This window comes from Quercus suber, unplaced genomic scaffold, assembly GCF_002906115.3.
Source record: "Quercus suber isolate HL8 unplaced genomic scaffold, Cork oak 2.0 scaffold_140, whole genome shotgun sequence".
Taxonomy (NCBI): Eukaryota; Viridiplantae; Streptophyta; class Magnoliopsida; order Fagales; family Fagaceae; genus Quercus; species Quercus suber.
In genome coordinates, this window is record NW_027069601.1 from 74,354 (window position 1) to 98,475 (window position 24,122).

General features: G+C 33.2%; 3 protein-coding genes across 3 annotated transcripts in view; 2 read left to right on the forward strand and 1 right to left on the reverse strand.

Moving 5' to 3' along the window:
- The window catches only part of LOC112030107 (membrane-associated progesterone-binding protein 4), a 10,570-nt gene extending 7,048 nt beyond the window's left edge, over positions 1–3,522 (forward strand). Inside the window, exons 5-7 of the mRNA XM_024062789.2 lie at positions 924–970; positions 2,786–2,960; positions 3,268–3,522. Coding sequence (XP_023918557.2) covers positions 924–970; positions 2,786–2,960; positions 3,268–3,435 — 390 coding nt within the window. The 3' untranslated portion in view covers positions 3,436–3,522. The remainder of the gene's footprint in view (positions 1–923; positions 971–2,785; positions 2,961–3,267) is intronic.
- Positions 3,523–8,022: 4,500 nt separating this feature from the next.
- LOC112030093 (protein PHYTOCHROME KINASE SUBSTRATE 4) lies at positions 8,023–9,655 on the forward strand. Its single transcript, XM_065776714.1, has one exon. The coding sequence runs from the start codon at positions 8,023–8,025 to the stop codon at positions 9,436–9,438; it is 1,416 nt and encodes a 471-aa protein (XP_065632786.1). The 3' UTR covers positions 9,439–9,655.
- A 5,993-nt stretch (positions 9,656–15,648) lies between these two features.
- LOC112030109 (protein NPG1) lies at positions 15,649–23,536 on the reverse strand. The gene is made up of 5 exons (XM_024062791.2): positions 23,035–23,536; positions 22,532–22,784; positions 21,218–22,422; positions 19,436–19,583; positions 15,649–16,357 (listed from the first exon to the last, which is right to left on the reverse strand). Exons 1-5 carry the CDS (start codon positions 23,203–23,205, stop codon positions 16,038–16,040), a joined length of 2,097 nt encoding a protein of 698 aa, XP_023918559.1. The 5' UTR covers positions 23,206–23,536; the 3' UTR covers positions 15,649–16,037.
- Between the last annotated feature and the right edge of the window lie 586 nt (positions 23,537–24,122).

The window sequence follows — 24,122 nt, forward strand, 5'->3', positions numbered from 1 at the left end:
TTTTTAGAACTTTTGGGATTTCTTGGGTTCTGCCAAGATCGGTAGCAGATACGCTTTTGGGATGGTGGAATTGGTTGGGAAAGCATTCTTCTAGCATATGGAATTTAGCTCCTTTGTGCCTTATGTGGTGTATCTGGAGGGAGCGGAATTGGCGAACCTTTGAGGATACGGACAAATCCGATAATCAGTTGCTCGCTTTCCTTAGTGGTTCTCTTTTTGATTGGTCTAGGGCTTGGGGAATCACCTCTAGTGACTCTCTCCCTTTGTTCCTTAATTCTCTGCTTTGTTCTTAGTTCTTATGTTGGCGTATGTTTGTTTTGTTGTTTTTCTTGTTGTTTGTTTCCTTCTCTGTACCTCTTGCTCTACCTTTTGTTTTTCATGAGGTAGTTCTTTGAATATACATCTTTTTACTTATCAAAAAAAAAAAAATAAAGTAGGCTGCTGCACAGCCGAACTCAGCTACTGGACTGCTGTAACTTGCTCTGACTGCTACATCAAGGATTGGCTGACTGTTGTTGCCTTATACCAAGGCCGCTAATGGAAACAACTAATTTGATGCTTCTGCATCACTCCACCTTGTGAGATTCTTCATTCTCTCTCTCTCTCTCTCTCTTTTATTGGTAAAGATTTACTCATAAAAATATATAGAGAGAGAGAGAGAGAGAGAGAGGAATCTCTCTAACTGTACTTAGTGAGGTTATTAAAACAGATTTCTATCAATGCTTTCAAAATAGTACCACTTTCTTAAGATAAATAAGTGTTAAATAAAAAATAAAAAAAATAGAGTGAGCAAACAAGGGAACCCCTTTTTTTTCTCCTACTGTATGGGATCTGTTGCAGTTAATTTTGTTCCATGCACTATAACCAATTTCAATACAGCTTTAACAAGTTCCACATATAATTGAATTATATTATATTTGTAGGTGAAGAGTGTTGTTGAATGGCGGGATTTCTATTTCAGAAGCTACACGTGAGTTACATTGATCAGTTGTCTTTTTCATTCTAGTAAGTTGAAATTTGGAAATTCTCCATCATGTTATAACTCTTCCCTCATAGAATAAAAATCTTCCTATAGTGAATTTTGCTTTTTGTTAGTGGCCTGCACCTGAAACTTCAGGAAACCTCTCTAATTAAAGATTTATCATGCAGCTCTGAAACATTTTTTTTTTACTTTTTATTAATGAATGTGATTAATGATATATATAAATCTTCGAACACCCAACTTTCACCTTTTCAAAAAGTGTCATACCTTGGTCATGTTATTGTAAAATTTTGGAAAATGGATTTTCAAGATGACTTCCTAAAATTGTGGAAACCATGTTACTGTCTCTCCATTGTTACACATCATTGGAGCATGTTTGGTGCGTGCAAGCCTGTCATGTGCTTCATCCTAAGTGAGACATTATTATGGTTCAAAGAAAATTTGAATGAATAAGAAATGGATTACACTTGTGGTTAGTTCAAGATCCAAAATTCATATAAAGGGTTATTGGAGAAGCTCTTTTTTTCTACCTTTTTTTATAATGATAATCAAGTGGATTTTATTAAGCAACAAGCTGGAAATCCAGCCACGACAGTTAAATGCTACAACAGGGCAAACAACTCCCAACAACAACTAGACAAACAATATCTAAACCACACAGCCAAGATTGACTACCCAAATATGCAGATCAGGGACAAAATCCCAGCAACTAACAAACCAAAATACAAGAGCTTATAAAGGAAATAAAAATAAAATATAAAGGATTACATCTGAATAACACGATACATAAGTGAGCATCTTAAATAACAAAATTTGTTGCACCCAAACTGAAAACTGAAAACTATTAGAACTTTAGAGCTTATAAAGGAAAACAAAGCCAGAAGTCCACCATAACATAACTCGTCAAGCTATAAGTATACATTGCATAGAGTATCTTAACTTGAAATGAAGACCTAAAGAGAAACTGAAACAAGTAGATATTCTGGGGACTATAACGAAAAGATGGCCTAATAATTCTTTTTTTTTTAAACAAATATTTGGCAAAATAGCAATGTTTTAAAGTTGTTCTGGGAAAGAGCTATTTTTGAATCTTATCTGTTGGAGAGACGAGTTCAATGATTGAACTCGATTCTTCAAGAGATGAATTTCATGTTTTCAGTGGAAGTTGTCTCTTCAAGACACAGACGAGTTGCACTCAAAGCATGGAACTCGTATCTTACAAATAAAAGATTTAAAAAGCCCATATCCCCAAATACTTTTAGTCAATCCTTAATCCTAATTAATAAATAATTTTTAATATATGTATTATAAAGCACAAATGGCCCAAACAGACCTTTTATACTGATGAGGATCTAATATCATTTTGGACTAATGGTTATCTCAAAATCTTATGTAATCTGGAAAAAGGCTTCATTGCTTGGAAGCAAAGGGTAACGGAAAATTACTATAAATTTTCTAATATTTACTTTTGGATTTTGACTTATGCCTAATTTATCCTTTTGAAGACATTTTGCTAAATTAACTAGACACCTAATTTGCTGATGTTGATGTAAATTTGATGCTGTTTTTTTTACTCACTGTAAGTTCCTGTAATTGTTGCTGTGGACATATGGTTGCAAAACTTAATATGGCTCTCTTTTTCTTAAACTAATACATCTTCATATTCCGAGTTTTGAGTTTGACATGCTTCCATGGATCTCTTAAAAGAAAAAAAATTCAATGAACAAGCATAATGCTTTCAGAGTTGACATGAAAATTTCAATGTACAAGCATAATGCTTTTAGTGTTACTCCTGATTGTCAGATTTGTTGGCAAGCTAGTTGGTCGTTACTATGATAGCCAAGGAAATTTCACAAAATATTTGAAAGGAGTTGAAGTGAAGGCTGCAAGAGGTGCACAGCTTTTGGAGAAACAAAAGAAAGAAGAAGCTAAACAACCCAGTTGCAATTCAAGGTGGAGCCAGGGAGATGGTGGAGAGGTATCTTTTCATTACTTGAAAACCATGTGTTAGTGCTATTCCAGCTGTTGGGATCTCCATCCCAGTTTCCATAACTTACTAGGGATTCAACTTCATTTGGTAGAAGCTTGTTTAAAGAAGAGTCTGCCTGCGCATGAGTGCATGGCAGGTAGTGGACTTACCATCCACCTTGTTACATACAAAGCTGTAGTTAAGGAAACTTGGGCACATAATAGAGAATGAGAATTGAATCAAATCTTTTATAATGATTAAACAGGCATTTTGATGTTAATTGAGCAATATCATACGTGTTGATTGTTTTGGTCAGGTTTGGTGTGATGATGGCGTCCCAAGGTTAGTTCAGAGGCCTTTGGAAATTGCTTTGACTGGGAAGATGAGTAAGCGCTGTGCTTGTTTTAAAGAAGAGCAACTGGACCAGCCAGGGTTGGAAGTCTATGACGGATGTGACTTCCTTGGCAAGAGTTGCCGAGTTTAATTAGATTGTACAAGTCATGTTTGTAGAACAAGTTTGTTTTATATAATTTTTTAAGGAAAAAAAAAATTTGAAAAGAGTTTTACTCTATTATTCGTTGTTCTTTACAAAAGAATGATACTCTACATATAAGAAGAATAGAGTATAAGAAGATAACCAAAAAGGAATAACTTGTTAATGCCTAGGTGTTCTAAGTGCCTGTTTGGGAAGCGCATTTTCCAGCCGTGCGATTTTGGATGATGGGTCCAGTGTACTGTTCACAAGACCCAAAAAGTACTTTTTTTCAACAAAATTTTTATTAAAACTTGGTTTCATGACAATGTGCATACATTTAAAAATTATTTTACTACAGTGTTTACAATTTTCAGTAATAAACGGTATCTAAACAGACCTTAAAGTATAATAATTCTTAAAGAGTTATATGACTAATTAACTTTGTTTGCAGCATGTACAAAGTTAAGAAGAAAACAAAATAAGAATATGGATTTAAATGTCCTGACAATGGTACATGCGTCTATATATAACTGTTCTTTTACTGATTGCATTGCGTGTTCCAATCTTACCTTGCCATCTGGTTGATGAGTTTATGATATTTATGTTTATGGCAAAGTGATCAAAGTGATAGGGCTTTAATTTTCATCAATCTAACGTAGCACTTCGATGTCATCAGCCATAAGAGATAAATCGTAAGGCCCTGTTTTCTAGAAAATCTTATGTTGACATGTTCTGCTGTTGGCATGTAGCCAATTGATACTAGTCTTGCCTTCTACTGTTTGTCACCGTGAATTTTTTAAAGGTTTGTACCTTTAATTCTTTTCGTCTATGACAAATGAACTAAACTTTGTGCTGCATAATTTGTTTCATCAACATAAGCAAATTCATATGAATTTATCAATTTGTCTTCAGTAATTTCTTCTTCCTTTGTTGATTTTAAGTACCAAAATTGATATGGTTGGAGGAATTTTTTTTTAGCTCTCCTTCCTACAACGTAGATTAAGTTACGTTTTGTATAACTTTAAATAGTATTACATCACTTAATTATTAATAATTTTATACGAGATTAGTATTTTGAGAATTTTACCGTAGGATTACATATTCATTTTGTTCTTAACACGCATGCCAAATTTCATAAGGATAGGATGTTATTTATAATGTAATATATAAACTTATTTTTTATGCATAATTTTATAATACAAAAAACTTGGAATTTAAACATTTATAGATAAAATGGTTAGTGATCTCAAATTATCTTTTGAAATTTTGCAAGCATTGAGATTATAAGAAAAAAAAGTAATCCAACGGTTGGTTTTCCAAATTTTGTATTCAATTAAAAAAATAATGAGTGAAGTAACATTGCTTTAAATTACCTCAAGTGTAATTTAATCCTATCTCCATATATATAAAAGCAAAATTAAAAAAAAAATTTAAACAAAATTATTAAATAAATAGTAATAATACATTATAAAATAAGTAAATAATTTTAATAAAAAAATTGCTTTAAGTTCTAATTGTTTAGAGTTTGAAATTTAACTTATTGTTTTGCTTCTTTATATAAAACTTCATTTGACATAATATCTTGCACGCAAATTTAAAAGTAAAGAACAATAAGTATCATGAATTTATTAAATTAAAATACAAGCGTAAGTTGCATCTTGGGAAAAAAAAAGTAAAAAAAAAAAAAAAATACAACAACATGGGGTGTGTTGTGCGGGATTTAATTATAGTGCTGACTTTAATGCTTAAGAAAGATAATATTGAAAAGCCATGGCTTAATATATACATATGAAAATTTTAATAATAGAGTATTAGTTGGAGTAGAATTTAAATTTTTCTAAAACTTAAATGATAAAATTTTATCTAAATTAAATTATTGTTAAATCTTATCCCTTAGTCAAGAGTCTTGTAGTTTAATATCCTAAATAAAGTTAATTTAATACTGGATGCAACTTAAGGAAAAAAAACAAAAACAAAAACAAAAATGTGAGTTGTGTGGGATTTAAATTTAGAAAATTTTGATTATAGACTTTTAGTTTTACTTAAATTAAATATTTATTAGATGATATCCCTTAATTTAAAGAAATATATCATAATAAATAATATAAAATTAATTTACTAATTAGTTGTTCTTAAAATGTTGATAATAGACTTTTAGTTGAAGTAGAAGTCAAAATGTGGTTTTTTTTTTTTTTTAAGAATGAAAACATGTGTTGTTGTCTAGGATTTAAGTTTAGATTTTTTTATAATAGATTTTTAGTTTGAATAGAATTTAAATTTGTTGAAATATTTACTAATTATTTGGTCTTAAAATATTGATGATAGACTTTTAAATGGAGTAAAAGGCAAAACGTGGGGGTTTTAAAAAAAAAAAAAAAAAAGTGGGTTGATGTTCAGGATTTAAGTTTAATTTTTATAATAGATTTTAGTTTGAATAAAATTTAAATATGTTGAAATTTAAATGGTAAAGTTTTACCTAAATTAAATTGTTGTTAAATATCATCCCTTAATTTGAAAAAATATATCATAACAAATAATATAAAATTAATTTACTAATTAGTGAGAGTAGCCACTTGGCACAGCCACTTGCGCGTGATAATTATTTTATGGTGGTGTGGGGATAATTTTTGCTTCAAGGCCAAGGGTTAGACTGGTTGGAGCCTTAGGCAATTTTTGCTTGTCCCACATTGGAAAGAATACCTCCCTTTTTGCACCTTATAGGGGATGAGCCAATAGTTGAAGAGTACCAGTAGCAAAGAGGGAGGTATTCTTTCCAATGTGGGACAAGCAAAAATTGCCTAAGGCTCCAACCGGTCTAGCCTTGGCCTTAAAGCAAAAATTGTCCCCACAGGTGGTTTTATTATTATTATTATTTTTTTTTACAATTTAAACTAATTTAATAAAGAGTAATTTATTTTGTGATCATATTTTTATTTATTATAGGAACAATCATAAATGTAATATAGGAATAATCATAAATCATAAATATAAATTTTGTCGTACCAAAATGAATAAAATACAAATTTTCTCAGAAATTCAAAAGGCTAGTTAACAGAAATATTCTTTTTTTAATAAAATTTATTTATAACATTTTGTGAATCATTAAATAGAATATAAAATTTAAAAATTGCTCTTTTAGTTTTAAACAAACTTTCTCAAACCTTATTTTTTTCTACCTACAATCCAAAACACCGAAAAATGTAACTAAGAAAATTAATAAAACTTAACAATGATTAATTGGACCAATTAATAAACAATTTTTTTGTAATTTCATCCACCCAGAACATATTATCAAATAAACAATTATTAGCAAAATCTAAGACTTAAATTTCTATATATGCATTGTTATAAAATAATAATAATAATTAAATAAAATTGCAAAAGCTAAAATTTTTCACCCATCTGATTATTTTCGTTTGATTAACTTTTGCTTTTTTCCTAAATAAATGACATTGTAGTGTACTTCTAATACAACTATTAAGAGTACTTTGTTCACCGCAAAGGATTAAAGAATAAACAAAAATTAGTAAAGTCACATAGTTTAATATCTAAATTGAGCACTATAAAAAATCATGCTATGTAATAGAAGAAATATCAATTTACAATGAATACCAAATTATCCAAATCATACTATGTAATAGAATAATATTATATTTTTATATGCTATATTTAATTTTTTATAACACAATGGAATAACATTTAACAATTAAAGATAACAAAAAAAAATTTAAAACAAAACTAAATTGCATTAACCCAAAGTAGAGTTTTAAAGAATATAAAAAATTATCAACCTAAAGCAGATATGCAAGAAAAAAAAATCTACCAAAAAATTTTGAGAGAGAGAGAGAGAGAGAGAGACAACCTTTTTGTTGTGAGAGAAAACTATGCATAGAATGGGAGAGATTGTGACAAATTTATTGTAAGAGAGTGTAAATAAGAAAAGACATAAATAAAAGAAGATGAAGGGAAAGAAGAAGAATGATATTAATTTAGAGGGTAGTGGGGAGATGAAAAGGTAAGAAATGGAGAAAGTTAGAGAAGTAGGGGAGAGATGAAAAGGTAAGGAGAGAAAAAGGTTAGAGAAGTGTAAATATTAAAAAAAATAAATGTTAAAAACAATTATAGGAAAATTGGGAAAAAGGAACGAGAAGATAATGACGTGGACGCTGATGTGGTTTAACTGGAGTGTAACAACAATAAATACTATCCTTTTTTTTTTGAAACACAATAAATACTATCCTTTAACATTTAAAAATATATAAAATAAATTATTATTATTATTATATATGTTTTAAAAATACTAAGTGTGTGACACACACGTATTAAAGAAGCTGTTTCTTTTAAAGGCGTTTCTTTTCTATTTCTTTTCTTTTCCTTTTGAAGAACATCTTGCATTTTACTCCCTAGTCCCTTCATGATTGACCGACAAAGTTGTTTCCAACCATAGTATATATACACCACCAATATGAAGTTTACGAGGCAATTCAATTCCAGGACTCTATTTCTTTGTCCAAAATTTTGAGTATTATATTATAAACCGTCTTGTTTTTTTTCTTTTTCTAATAATTTTCACGAAATAGAGGAGTGCCAGGGATGATGGAAAAAGCAACAGTTATGGAAACCTCTAATGGTAGGTTATCTCAAAAAACATACCGTTCAAGAGACGAGGATTTATCTGTGTGCTCTTATAGTAGATCAGATGAAGCCGTTAAAATTGGCGACCATGCAGTTGATGGGTGCACCATAGTTGACGAGATTGACATTTTCGATGCCCGTAAGTACTTCAATGAATCAAGTAACATAGAGGCTGAGAAAGTAAGCTACAATAGCAGAGTTTCCCCTGTGAAAAATGTCAATGCTATGAATCTGGAACGTAATTCGGAGCGATTTGATCTCTCTGCCGCTCCCAGCAGATTCTCTTCAGCTTCATCCTCTGTGGATGGCTATATTAATGCCAGAAACTACATGGCTCGTGCCGCGGCAACTCCAACAGCTTCATCCGAAGCTAGTTGGAACAGCAAGACTGGTCTCTTGTCCAATCCTCCCTGTGCAATTCCAGTTTCCATGCGCAATGCTCAGAAAAAAACTAGTAGTAGATGGCTTTTCTGCAGAAAATGCCCTTGTACAGGGAAAAAATCTGTTCAAGTCCAAGAAAAAGCCCATCTGCCAGCACCAACACCAACACCATCATTATCGCACAAACATTGTCACAGTAGTAGTACAACTGCTATGAATCCCAAAAGGCAGACCCCCCATAAAACCAGGTCAGATAATATGTGGGTCAACACACCAAGTTTTTTTCCTTTACAAATGCAGGGGCAGCATAGTGTAGTAAGAGCCTCTGGAAAGCCCTTTATCAGTACCGATCATAGTGCTAATAACTTCACCTTTCCCATACTAAATCCATCATCATCGTCGTCGTCACTAAAAGCAAGACTACCAGCTCGTCATGAATCATCATCCATCTCTACTATTCAGTCAATTAGTAAGAGTTTTCCATTGGCAACAATTTCCAACAAATCATCAATTATGATAGATGATGAAGTGGCAAGCGACGCAAGCGACGCAAGCTCCGACCTGTTTGAGATAGAGAGCTTCTCAACAACAACAACAACGAAGCACAGAGATTCTCAAGACGAGATCGTCAATGCCAAGGGCTTTAATAATTACTTCTTGTATAGTACTAGGCGTGAGGAGCCAAATGAAATTGCAGTTGCACCCACAGATGTAGAGTGGTATGAGGCAAGTGAGGCTAGCATTGATTGGAGTGTTGCAACAGCTGAAGGGTTGTCAGTTGCCGCATCAGAATTAGCGGATGATGACACAACCATCATCAGGTGCAATCAAAAGAGCAGCAAACAAAGATCATCATCATCATCACCTAACATGAATGGATTGTCGTTGAGTTCGAGTTGTCGATGCGAGAAGGCAGTGAGCGTGGGACCAAAACCAGTGAAATCCTTGTCTTCTGCTAGTAATAGCAAACAAAGGACACAGCAACAGCAAGGATGATCTGCCTCTATCAGTGAAGTTTACATTTGAGGCATGTTAGTCTTGCAAATAAGCCACCGCTTTCAACCTCTCAATCAACTCAATTGTCTCTTCCTTTCGCAACATAAGAGAGACATTCAGATCTATCCCTAGCTACACCAATATTCTCTCTCTTTCTCTCTATGCAATTTGTGTGTCGTTATTACATTTCAATAATAGCGTGATCTGATTTTTTATATTATCATTTCTTATCTTGTATGTCTGTTCTAATAATGTGCAGCTTCTAGCTACTTCAGTCAGAAGCACTAATATCAAATCATGAATAATGGATTATTATATCATATCCTTCTCCTCTTTGCATTCTTTAAAAACAAGCACTTGTGCTGCCTTGGCTTGTTCGGTTCAGCTACCTTTACTTCCAAAGAAAATTTGCGACATTTTAAAGCTTTAATTTTTTTTTTCTTTTATGTATAACTAGTTGCAAATTTAGCAATGTGTGAAAATAAATAATTATTTTATAATTGTGGTAGAATGTATAAATTATTCTTTAAATTTTGTGGAAGATAATTTGTTCTCTCTATAAATTAAACAATTTTTAAAATTATTTTTCATCTATCCATTTTTACAAATATATCATTTTAATATTTGGTATGTTTGATTGATATTATACTTTTTTTAAGTGATCCATATTTTTCTAAATTATGTTATGGTACGTTTATATAAATATATATAGCCTCGTTTTTTTAACGTGACAATAGGCTCTATCCAAAAAAACACAGCTAAAACCACTTATAAACACGGCTATAGGTTAGCTATAGCCGCATTTTTTTGTAAACGTGGTTAAAAAAAAGACGGTTATAGCCCATGTTTTTTGTAGTGATATATATATATATATATATTTAAGTTTCAAATATATTATTCAAATTCTCATTCTTTTAAAAGAGATTATTATAATAATCAAAACTTATCACAAAATTGCACTTGATATTACTAAAATAGTTTACAGGCACATTCAAATACATAGCAAGATTGTATTTTGATATAAATTCAAATTCTAACTTTCAACTAAGTATTATGTCAAAGAAAAAACAAACAAAAGCTATCAGAGAGAGAGAGAGAGAGAGATAACTCAAAACACACACTACCAAATCGTATTTCCGAAACATCTAACCAATTTTTCCTTGATGCTCACTCAATTTCGGCTTTCGTCTTTTTCCTCTTCTCGACCCTAATTTTGGGATTTGTAGGTCTTCAAGAGCTCGGATTTCTTCAAACTTGGTGTCCCTGGAAAGATATTGATGTCTAGTTTCCATAGGTTCTATCCTCATATGATTTGAAGCTACAGTCATTGAGATATCGCGTTTGAAATTGAGGTGACAGAATGTAGGAAATTTAGTAGCACTATTTTGAAAATTTCATTTCTCCCAATCCGAGGCAAATATCGTCAAGCCCTTTTTATGGAAGGTAGATAACTCATCATAATTTAATTTGGTCTAAGTGGATTGCACCAGTTATGGTTAGATCAGCACAGTTTATTGCGCGAAAATGCCCAAAAACAGCCTTTGACCTGAAAATAATACATTTATATAGGGTTTTGGTATTTTCTTGATATTTTATTAATTTCAAATAAGATATTGACCCATGAGTTGTCGTTTCAAAGAGAATTTAATGGTCTTTAAGATGGTTTACAATTTACCTCAATCGGACGGTCAGATAAAAAAGTCAACATTTTAACCACTCTTGTTTTTTTTTGGTCAACGTTAATCAAACTTTGCCAAAAATGGCAAGTTTGGGATTTTGAAATCTTGGATGGTTTGTTACGATGCCCAATCAAGAAAAACACAATTTTTTAATGTCTTTTCCTAATTTCTTAGTTTTAGAAACACGTTTTTTGCTTTTTAGGACTTAAACCAACATTTTGGCATGCTTGTCGAGACCGGACAAAATATGATATAAACAAAGCTCATGAATCAACTAGAGTTTCTTGTATTAAACTTCAATTAATCACTTGTTTAGTAAATATCCAATCCAAATTTTCCTTTGGTTTGTATTTGCAGAACTAGTTCTAATCAAAGCCACAAGTATTGCATAGAATCAAGTTTGTTCAATAGTCATAACATTAAGGCAGAACCTAACAAACTCGTATCAATGGATCACATAAAATAAAAGTGTTTTTAATGGTGCAATTGATCGACCTGAGATTTTTGAAAACCAGTTATAAATAATTTCTTTAAAACTATCTTTAAATAGTATCTCCAATCAACATTCACATGGTTCTAAAACTTAATAATGTGTCAGAAAAGTCTTTTTTCTGCATCCATCTTGAATGTATTATGAAAATCATTGTATACTTCTGAAAAAAATTAAAATTGTTTTGGCAATGCTAAGAGTATTGTAGTTAAACTAGTACTTTTTGGTATTTTCAACATAGACATTTAGGGTTTAAATTATTCATCCCATCATTGTACCCATGGTTGTCAAAATCGCAATTCGGATTGTAAAATCGCACGATTTTACGATCCCACCTCACCAAAAAGATTAAAATTGTATCAGGATCGCAAAAATGGTAGAATCGCATGTAAGATTGTGTTGGATCGTATGGGATCCTACCGATTCTACCATTTGACTTGATTTTTTTTTTTTTTTTTTTTTTTAAGTGGGATTCATTTGGGTAAGATAATCCACCTAAACCCATAAGGCCAACGGGTTATCAGAAGCCCAATAATGAATTGCCACGCGCCTCATCAGCGCAAAAAGGAGTCGCTAGTAATAACGTCTGATTGATTTCCTTTTTCCGCAATCCCACTCTGTTGTTGTCGGTACAAAACCGAAAGGTATATCCTAAGAGGTATCACCTCTTCCTTTTGAGAGTGATATAAAGAGTCACAATCAAGTCCCAAATTTACCCCAGTGTCAACATAAAATCTCAAAAAAACCTATAGTACTTAAGTTTAACGTTTTGGATGTTGGTACTCGGAAGGATATAGATGATGAAATGGGATATGACAATGACAGTGATTAGATTAGAAGAACCTTAGAATATGAATTCTCTTTTGGATTTCATATTTGTAATTAGCTAGTTTACCTTAGATTAAGAATTCTCTTTTGGATTACATATTATAAATTTGTAGTTAGCTAGTTTTTATATGCTAACTAGCCTAACTTATTTTGGATTTAGAACTTAGAATTTGGAAAACATTTTTCATATGTGTAGATAATATTTTGGTATGTAGTTGCTAATTAAACATGTACTAAACTTTTTAGATACATTATGTCAAAAGTTAAATATATTTTGTTTCATTAGAATGACATAAGAACGATGTAGTACATGCAAATTACATTTTATGATGCAAATTTATTTTTTTAATGGATGGATTCATATTTTAAGTGATTATATAACATACAAAGTTACTATCAATAGGTTTTTTGCTTAAAATCTGAAAATAGGTAAGATCCACGATCCGATCCTACGATCCACGATCCTACGTAGGATCCCGATTTTGATAACATTGATTGTACCTATTAAATTATCAAAAAGATAACGATTCAACAAAACCTTACCAAGAATGCGTTCACTTTCAATTAGCTTTTTGTATTGACGTGAATAATTTATAGGTTCATCTAGTGTGTGATGAAGAATAGAGTAGAATGTTCAATTAAACTAATAATTTTTTTTTTTTTTAATGTTTTCAATAGAGACATTTAGGGTTTTAATTCCTTGTCCCCATCATTGTAACTATTAAATTATCAACAAAAAGAATGATTCAACAACACCTCACCATGAATGAGTTCACTTTCCAATTAGCTTTTTGTATTGATGTGAATAATTTATAGGGTCATCTAATGTGTGATGAAGAATAGAGTATAATGTTACGTTAAACTAGTGTTTTCAACTAAGACATTTATGGGTTAAATCTCTCATCCCCGTCATTGTAAATTTGTACCTATTGAATTTATCAACAGAAAGAATGATTCAACAGCACCTCACCAAGAATGAGTTCACTTTCCAATTGGATTTTTGTATTGATGTGAATAATTTATAGGGTCATCTAATGTGTGACAAAGAATAGAGTACAATATTCATTCTAGCAGGTCTAAAATGAGACAACATAAATAATAGATAATTTTCATGTTTTAATACGTTGGAGTTCTTCTAAGAGAAAACTTCAATTTAAAAATGAACATTGAATCATTTCAAACACAGTAAAATGAACAATATTGTACTCTTTTCTTCATCACACATTGGATGACCCTATGATTTATTGGTAAGGACCAAAATGCATATCTCTAAATAAAATTCTTGGGACCAATTCAAATAAATTTGGAACTCATTTGAAAAACAATGACACACATTTCATGAAAAAACCAAATAATTTACTAAAGGCATGTGTCCCCAGACAACTCAAAGTTGATTATTGCCAAATTGGGAATAAGCTAATCACTATCCCAAGGAAAATTAGGGAAATACCTCATAAGAATCCATTATGCATTTCAAGGGTAAAAAATTGCAGGTTTTGTGAAATAATGCACATTTTCTATGAAGTAAACATCAATTGGATAATTGTTATATTTCCACAAATGAACTAATTCCTTGTAATTTATTAATTTACTTTAAAATCTTGTCTCATATCATCAAGTAAATTGTGGATTCTTGTTGATCCATGGAAGATTGAACTTTTTGTATGATCTTAAAATGTTTACAGAAAAGTTCCCTTGAGCCAGAATAAGTTCACTCAAGTGAAAAGGTAGTTTGCTCAAGCAAAATCATGAGTTGAGAAATGAAGTTTGTGTTTAGCATGGATTATTTTTACCAACTTATTTTATTATTCAGTTTATTTTTGTTACTATTCGTGGGTTCTACTACACTTTTTAATACTATTAATGGGTACCATTGTACTATTTCAACTAATTTTTACCTTTATCTACAGTACTTTTAGTAAAAAAATTTTAATTTCAACAAAATAAGCGAATCCCAAACAGACATGAAGTTATTTGTAGAATTTTGTGAAAAAGAGAAAAAAGAGAGGGAAAGTGAGCCTTTTATGCCCCTAGTGACTAGCAATGGTCACAAATTCCTTTTCATAAGTGAGTAGGGGTGTTCATCAACCAGTTTGGAGAAGGGTTCTTTGTTCATGCTGAATTCGTCGTTCTCCAAAAAAATGCAAGCCACTACCACGTCATTGGAACGGTTTTCAAGCAACATCAGTGGCGATTTCCATTCCAACGAAAGTCGGTTACCATTGGATTCTATCACATGAGAGAGAGAGAGAGAGAGAGAGAGAGAGAGAGAGAGAGAGAGAGAGAGAGAGATGAAAATCTAAGATCTAAATATCCCATAGATCAAAACATCAAACCCACAGGCCACAACAAATCTTAGAGACTCACCTTCAATCAACCGGAGTTTGAGGAGGAAAGAGGAAGGAGGATCTCATATCTGGTTTGAAGTCTTGAAAATTTACGTACACCTTTAAATAAATTCAAAAGATTTTCTAGATTTACTATTTCTGGAATATTAACTCATTTGTGTCCTAAAGACAATTTGCAAGTAACTCCTTAACAAACTTATTCAACTATGTTTATCAAATATATATATATATATATTATTCAACTATGGGTAAATATTGTCTTAAAGAAAATAATTATTTCGTGTCTCCTAAGTGTTCATTTGGGAACAGCTTATCTAGCTTTTTGCTGAAAACTTTTTATTGAAAATGTGCTAAACTATGCTTGTACCTTGAAAAAAATTTGAAAATTTTAAGTGAAGTATTAACAAGTTGTAAATAAAAGCTAAAAGCTGAGCTGATACTGAACACACACTTATCTACTTAAATTTTTTGTTACATTGTTTCCCCTAAATTTCCCAATAGTTGTCACATATAAAGGCATCATAACTTTTAAGTCAACTCAATTGCAAGATAATCATTCTCAATAAGAAAACAATTAAAATAGAACTGAATGGTACCCGCCTTGTAAAATCTACTGTACAACCAGAATAAGATATCATAAAAGGTAAAAATTAGGTATATTTCCTTAGGTGCAATACCTTAAACTCCTCAATCTCCAATTAAATTCAACCATGTGGTTGCATTGGCCAATAAGCAATATAGTTGCATTTATTTGGAGAACCTAAGATAGTGCACCTAAAGAATTGTAGATAAGTTTTTCCCTTAGAGAGAGAGAGAGAGAGAGAGGAATATACAAAAGATATGTAGAATTGACACACAGCACAAGGAAAATGAATCTGTAACTTTCTTTCAACAAAACTGCTCAGTTCCTCAACACAGATTTACACAGCTGAGCAACAATTGCAAATTATCCAATACATCTTTACAACCCCTAGTCACCACCCTAAGCTCTCTGGAAATTTATCCATCTACCATCAAATTAACTCCTTTCCATTATTTTTATTGCCCAGAATAAGTTAAATAACACAACTTTTTCCATGTACCTTGATCATGGAAGAAAAAATACAGACAGAATCCAAAACAGCAAATTAAATTGGCAAAACCATCCCCACGCATGGGCGTAGATTTTGTTGTAGAAATTGGGGAGGGAAGGATGTGTATATCATTAAAATTTCCCCTAATAGATATTTAAAACCTTTGACAGATGGAAGCCAGTCAAAGAATGGAGTCAAAGCTTTCAATGGGATCAGATTCTTCAAGCATGGAAGCTGCCTGGAAGCAATCTGCAGCATCAGCTTTTCGTCCATCATCCTTGTGAACCATCCCCAGGTAATACCAAGCCATACGGTTGGTTGGATCTATCCTTAATGCATCTGACAGTAAGCTTCTTGCCACAGGCAATGCCTTCAAGCCTCTCTTCAACAACAGAGCACTAATTAAGATCTTGCAAGGAACATGACAAGGTTCTAGTAGAAGGGCGTTATTATAAGCAGCAAAAGCTTCTTGGAATTGTCCACGACCTTCAAATATTACACCTGGGAGAAATTACAAAAGGAAATGACAATTTTTACATAGACAATTTCTAAACCGGATTAGGTAATGGCACAACATTCTTCTCATATATTCCAGCATGTAACAAGCTTTTCAACTAATTATTTCCACTGAAAATTGATTATGATGATAAATATTTTTACTTTTATAAGGAATTTCAATAATTAAAGGAAAGCTCAATAAGAACTTCCTAAGGATAACAGTCACAGATTCAAACGATCCATAAACTCAACTAAAGAGTTACAAACCACCCCATCCATGTATAGCACCAATTAACTAGAACTTATTCCTTTTAATAAGATTATCTATAGTTGGAATTTTATCCAACGTTTGCAATTTATAAGAACATGATTATCTTCAATACTTTACTGTTCCAAATGCACTTCCATCGGATGTGCCTTTTAGCACTTCCCAAATATTCATAATACAAATGCACACTGAATTGACCATTGCTAATAAGTCTCCATCTCATACAATCAGCACTACCCTCAAAAGAAATATAAGAATATGAAAACTAAATGAGGTAATCTAGCCACTTCAGCTCCAAATCAAGAAAATTATGAATCAATCTGAGATTCCAATGGTGATTACTATCCTCTCCTCTAGAACACAACAAGGAAAACACTGATGCATCTACCCGCCACAATCAGATAACAACAGCAACAACACTTCACTAAAATGACCATTACTAATAAGTCTACATAACATAGAATAAGCACCACCATCGAAAGAAATATGAGAATATAATAACTACATGAGGAGTCCAGCCTCTTCAGCTCCCAATCATGAAAATTATGAATCAATCTGAGATTCCAGCAGAGATTTCTGCCTTCTCCCCTAGAACTCAACACAGAAAACACAGAAGCATCTATTCACCACAATCAGATAATTATAATAATAACAGTAATGATAATCATTATTATTATTACCAATGAGCTCTATCTCAAACCGCAGTTCTTGCCATAAGAAGGATGGCGAGTAAGGTTGAGATCAACTACCCTCTTAGTTAACACCCATTTAATCCCAAAAGCTCTAAGGACTACACTACACAAAGCATATGCAACATCACCATGGATCATATAAAGATCTACCGTCTTCCCATTACACCAACCAATAAAAAAGAAACCACTCTTGACAGTATCATCAATTTTTTTTATATATAAGAACCCTGACAATAGTATCATAGGTTGGAATCTTCCTCCAAGCTACTATACTAACAAAGAATAAACCCTCTTTGGTGCCTTTACATGCCAAATACTCTTTCAAGGGAAAGCATTAGCATTGGTGCCTCAAATAGCGTAATAATAAGAGCAAACATCAAACTATCACTCCCTTTCAATCTCCATCTCTACTTAGTACACCTCTCCCTCCTACAGATAATTAAATATCAAATTCACTTACTCCAATTCCCAATATCCAATTCCTAATTATGAAAACCTCTGTGGAAGAACCCCTCCCCATCCAACTGCCTATCCATTACTGAATGAACAGAGGCATTTTTATCAACTGAGTAGGCATAAAAATCAGTGCACATCCGTTAGAGAATGATTCCCACACCACATATAATGCCAAAGCCTTGCTTGTGTGTCGTCCCCCACATCAAAATACACATATTGAAGAAAACTGTCCCACCTTGCCCTAATACTTCTTAATAAGCTACACCCATAAGTCCCAATAACCGATTTTGAAGTCTATCTTCCCTATTCCTCCCAATACTTCATAGCTATTATCCGATGCCATAATGACATGCCTCATTCTCAAAGCCTCATACTTCATAGCTACCACCTGTTGCCGAAAATTTGTTCATTCCTAAAGCCATAACCATTTTCTTAATAAGACTTTATTAAACTTCCTAATTCTCAAACCACCTACACAATGGGAGAACAAATTGTGTCCCATGCCACCGAAGAGAATTTGAACTTCTCATCCAAGGCACCCCACAAAAAACATCTCTATAATCTCAACTTACCATGCTAGTGAAAAGACAGACAATTATAGACAATAAGGAACATTTCTCAATTCATAATTACTTATAATAGGTAGGAAGAAAAGCAAATCAACAAAAAAATGTTGGCTAAAATACTATTTACACCCTCTATGTTTGAGGTTTCTTCTCAATCAATCCCTTAACTATGAAAACTTACAATTGACACTCAAATTGTAACAATATCAATGTGCTCCTTCATCAACTATCATGCTGTAAACCCACACAAAAAATGACATTGTTTTGGACAGTAAAATAGAATAATGTCATTTTACGCAAAAAAATGTGGCAAACCATAACAGATGGGCACACTGGCATTGTTGATTCGTTGTAATAGTCAAGGGTGTAAATTGCAAGGGTTTTTTTTTTTTTTTTTTTTTTGAGGTAAAACGAGAGTAACTTGAGAGACAATTGTTGATTCGTTGTAATAGTCAAGGGTGTAAATTGCAAGGGTTTTTTTTTTTTTTTTTTTTTTGAGGTAAAACGAGAGTAACTTGAGAGACATAACAGAAAAATCGATAGTAAACGAAAGTAAATCCCTCCATCCCAAAATAGACAACGCGTTGCAAAGGGCACACATTTTAATCAAATAAAAGAAACATAACAGTCTTACTGAATGCCCTTAGGACCTTAGGGGGGCCAAGAAATGTGAGTTCAAATTTAGGGTAATATCGGAAGTTAAATGGATTAATGTTTTGGGACAGCCCAAAAAGGAAAGCATCCCACTAAGGGACTAAAAATTTAAAATGTATGCTTGAGAGACAAGAAAGGGCCGTGTTCTATTCATGTTCCAAACAAAGTTTTTTGTTCAAGGTTCTTTATGAATATTGCTATATTCATATTATGTCCTGTAAGATCTACCAGATTTTGATTCTACCTCATCTTAAGTCCTAAAGATTAGAGGTCAGCCCTTGCAAGCAGCTGGCTTAGTTAAGAGTGCAGGACAGTTCTTATTGGTAGAAAATCAAAAGCATGTAATAAATATCTTTGAGCAACTGTCATGTAATGTCAATTTCGAAGGAGTTTAGAAATAAGTCACAAAAATTAATTTGTTAGTCACTAAAGTTTCAGTTCTTACCTTCTGTGTGCAGTGCTTCTACAGAGTACTGTTTTAGCTCCCTGGCCTTTCTCAAGCATATCTCCGCATCCTTCCAATGTGAAAGACTAGAGTATAACTTTGCCAGACCATGCCAAATTTCAAATTCATTGACTTTGTCATCCACTACCTATCATATAAGAAAAGGCATAAGATCAATTATTGAACAAAAATTCATCAATCCATATTGTTTTTGCACTGTGTAGTGTTTTCTTTTCATCAAGAAACAAAACAAAACCAATTAAGTTTTAAGGACTTATAAATTGGAAGACAATTTGTGAGCCAATCAGATGTGGTTTATTATAAATAGAAGCCTTGTGGGTTTTAACAATGCATCATTAGGGAAGTGGCTGTGGCGATATGCCACTAACCAAACTTGTTATGGAGAAATGTAGTAGCTTCAAACTATGGGCGTCTTGTGGGTGATTAGACTTTTGATGTGATTAAGGAACCTTATGGTGTGTCCCTCTGTAAGCATATTTAGAAGGGTAGGGGAGTTTCTCACAATATGTCAAATTTGGGGTGGGTAATGGTCTCGAGTTTGATTTTGGCTTGATCTATGGTGCAGGGATACAATTTTGAAGGATGGCTTCCCAATGTACCATATAGCCAGAGATAAAGTCGCTCTAATATGAATTGGCATGATGGGGGTTCTTAACTAGGATGTTTCGGTTGCTAGATCTATCAATGATTGGAAGGTGGGGAGTTTGTGGTCGTTTATTGGTATTCTTTATTCCATTAAAGTTAATCAGGATGGGGAGGAATAGTTGATTTGGACCCCCTGCTAGAGTGGTATGTTTGTGGTAAAGTCTTGCTATCAGGTTCTTAGTGCAAGCTTTCCAATTACTTTCCATGGAAAAGCATTTGGAAGGCTAAAATTTCCTCTAAGTTAGCTTTTTTCTCATGGACAACAGCTTGGGGACACACACTTACTATGGAACTAAAATTGCATCTTTCACATACCATGCTTGATTGGCTAGCTGCCCTTAGTGGCCATTCTTTTTCTTCTTTACAGGAATTTCTAGATTTACATAATTTTGATTGACTCTTTGTTGAATCCTTAGAACACTGCCTTTGTACTTGGAATTCTTTTTCATTTCCTTTTTATTTTCAATAAAGCATAATTAAAAGGTCGTATCTAGTGCACAAAGCTTCCACTTCAATAAAGAATTTTTAATTAAATAAATAAATAAATAAATAAAGGACTTACAAATTGCAACAAAATAACAATTTCCACGAAGGAGAAAAGTTAGTACATATTAAATTAGAAAGTAGTAGCCACTTCCTTCAAATTGTTGTACAGAGAAACTCATTAAAATATTGTAAATCTTTGCCTCCATCCTTTAATCACTAACTTATTGATTTATTCATCAATTTCATATATGGTAGCTTTCTTGTGCATCATTTACACTTTTTGTACGGTAAAGCTACCTTCCTTTTCATAAGGATAACAAGATTCAGATGTCCTGATTGAATAAGGGGAATAATTGTAAGATTTCTTCCTCCAAAATCCATTGCATCTGGTTAAATTTCTAAGATTTGAACTATAATTATGTCCCTGTAAGTAAAATCTTTAAATATTGATAAGATACACTAAAGCTCCTCCGGAGACATTACATAATTACAAGATCACAAAATAATTCCACATCTGCACCACTTATGCCAATAGATTAGGAGTGACACATCTATCCGAAATTATTATTGGAAAAGTAAAAACTCTTCTTCAATTGAAATAAAGCATGCAAAGTAGATTAAGAATCAAACCTGAATTCTAGGAGGCCCAAATGATTTCCTTTGGGCTTGAACCAATGCAAGGAGGTAACGATAAGTTTCAATAGCATCCATGTGTAATGACTGGGAGAATTTTAGTTTTGCCTTCAGCCTGAGAAGTGGTCCTTGGTCCCATTTTGCAGTCTCGTCTAAAGCAGCATCAGTAACCACCTCAGCCTCTGAGAATCGCTGCTGAGCAGACAAAACCAGAGCAAGAAATCTCCAACCTTTTAATATCGATCCCCCTGTTTCATCAATGAACTGCTTTGCACATCGTAAAGCAGCAGTCAAATTTCGGTGCTCTGCATACTGAACACCCAACTCAAAAATTAAGTCCATATTATTAGGCTCCAAAGGAATAGCCCCCTCTAATGACTTCAATGCTTCAGACTGAAGACGAGACCTCTCAAAGTCAGAGGATGAAACTTTAGTTTGTTTTCCCAAACAAAGACCCAAGGTTCGAAGACCCACACCCTTCAAATGCTCATCAATCCCATGAGCATAATTAATTGCCCTCCGTGCATATTCCACTCCCTCAGCAGCAAGATGGGAATCCTCACTGCATATCTTGGCAGCCAATAACAGTGCAATTATGTCATCTGGTCGTTCATGTTTATGTAAAGATTTCCTCAATAGATTCAATGCAGCTTTGTTTTGTCCAGCTCCACTGTAGCATAGAGCTAAAGAATTCCAACGGTCAACTCGATGATATACCCCAGGCATGATCTCTTCAAGTTGCTTAGCTAAAACAGGTGTTTGGCTACATACAGATAGTGCGAACGTTAGGTGATCCATTAAAGATGGATCCCATTGGGTCTTACCAAGGATAAATTTCCTCATAAGAATCATCAAAAGTAGAATTGCCTCTTCTAGATTATTTTTAGGCACATATGAACCGTCAATCTGGACAGCTAAACTGGGTGGACCAGCCTCCACTCCACCATACAGCAAAAGCACTGCATAGCCTTTCTGAATTCTAGCACAGCAATCATTATCAAGGTTCCATTGACTAAGAAGGGCACGTCTGTATGCAGAAATTGCTTCATGATAGAAACCAGCCTGCTTCCAGAGATCTGGAAGGAGCTCTACAGCTTGGGTGACTATCTCTTGCAATTTATTGTCAACTTGAACATCAGGTATACCCTGATAGAATATCTTTTCCACAGCATCAAGCACGCTTCTACATTCATGAGCAGCCTCTGCAAACCCCCAATTAAGACAACAAAAGTTCCACTTCCATGTGTGCTCTTATAATTCAAAGTTGCTAAAAAAAAAAAAAGAGAGCAAAAGTTAATTAGTTAAACTTACCACTCACTCTCCCCAGCTTTTGAAGAGACTTGGCTTTTAAGTATATGGCTTCAAGAACCAGGCTTGCAGCATGCTGTGAGACTGCGTGCTGTGATTCAGTGCGAAAGCGACCCCTCCTGGAAGACGGTTTTTCAGCAAGGGAAGGTTGCAATCTCTGTATTGCAGCTTGCAGATCAATGCCCTCAAACACACGAAGAGCTCCTTCTACATTACCTCTTTGATACTCCAACTTTCCAAGAAGGGATCTTGCTTCCTGTAAATTAAACCATGGAGGCATCTCAAATACATTACATTTGACCCTGACCTCTCATTGACCTTACATGCCCTCTATTATCTATATCAAAATTCGAACAGACAAAATGAACCCATTTCTTTAAAAGTGGATTCATGGTCCTACAAAGGTTTAAAAAGCATTTTTATGAATGAAGAAATCAAAATGGGATCTAAAAAACGAACTACATTTGAAAATGAAAATGGAAAAAAATAAAAAATAAAAAAAGAACCTCGAAATTGAGTGATAAGCCTTCCCGTAATGAAGCTTCAGCCTCTTGAATATTTCCTTGATCGAGCTTGGCTTCAACTTCTGTTGTTTTCATGCTAACCCCATTAGCGCTAACTTCTCGAACCCATTCCGAATCCGATTCCACATCCGAGTGATCTCCCCAGAACTCCATTTTTGACTTGTTACTACCCTTTCTTCCTTCAAATTCATACCATCATCCCTGAACAACAAGCATTCAATTCTTTTTTTCTTATTCTTTTTTTTTCAGAGGAGATCTTTACCTTTTGGTTGAAAATTGAGAGAGAGAGAGAGAGAGACAGAGAGAAATGGGATCTGAAACGTGAATCTAATAATGTATATTCGGTCGTTTTTTAACACGAGAGAAACCCCAAAAAAGGTTTGTTCCATTTTTTTGTTTTAAATTTTTATATATATGCGAATGCGGGGTCATCACTTACTGCACTCTTCTGTCTTTACCGTTTCCTTTGGTTTCTTTGCCACCTCGGCTATCCTTAAAGAAACAAACACACGCACAACAATTATGGAAAGAAATTCTGACCATTGTGTTGAAACTTGAAACTTGATATAGTTTTATTGTGCACCAATCACGTTATCTTATGTCGTATTCATTAGACTTAGTTATAAATTTATTGAATTACTTCTCTTTTTATCTTTTTATTCCTTTACAATAAGTTTAGGAATATCAAATTTCTATAGGTTCACAACTGTTAATATATCTTGTTGTAATTGAAGCATAACAAAAGTAATGTAAATAATGGTCTCATCTGAAAGTTATATTACACTATTAACACAAGTCCAACTCAGCATCTTCCTCAAAAAAAACAAGTCCAACTCAGCATCCATGTGATGTTTCTAAATCTAATAACAAACACCTATAACCACCACCACGAGTTACCGTTAAAACACCTAAACCCAATGATTGAAGAAAAATCAGCCACCGTGTTACCCAGACAATGATCAGAAGTAATTTGCAGTTTAGGCTTCATATTTTGGGACTTGTGTGTTTTTTAGTTTCAGATTTTCATTTCTAATTAATTGTTGCACTAATAGTAATTTTTTCAGAAATTA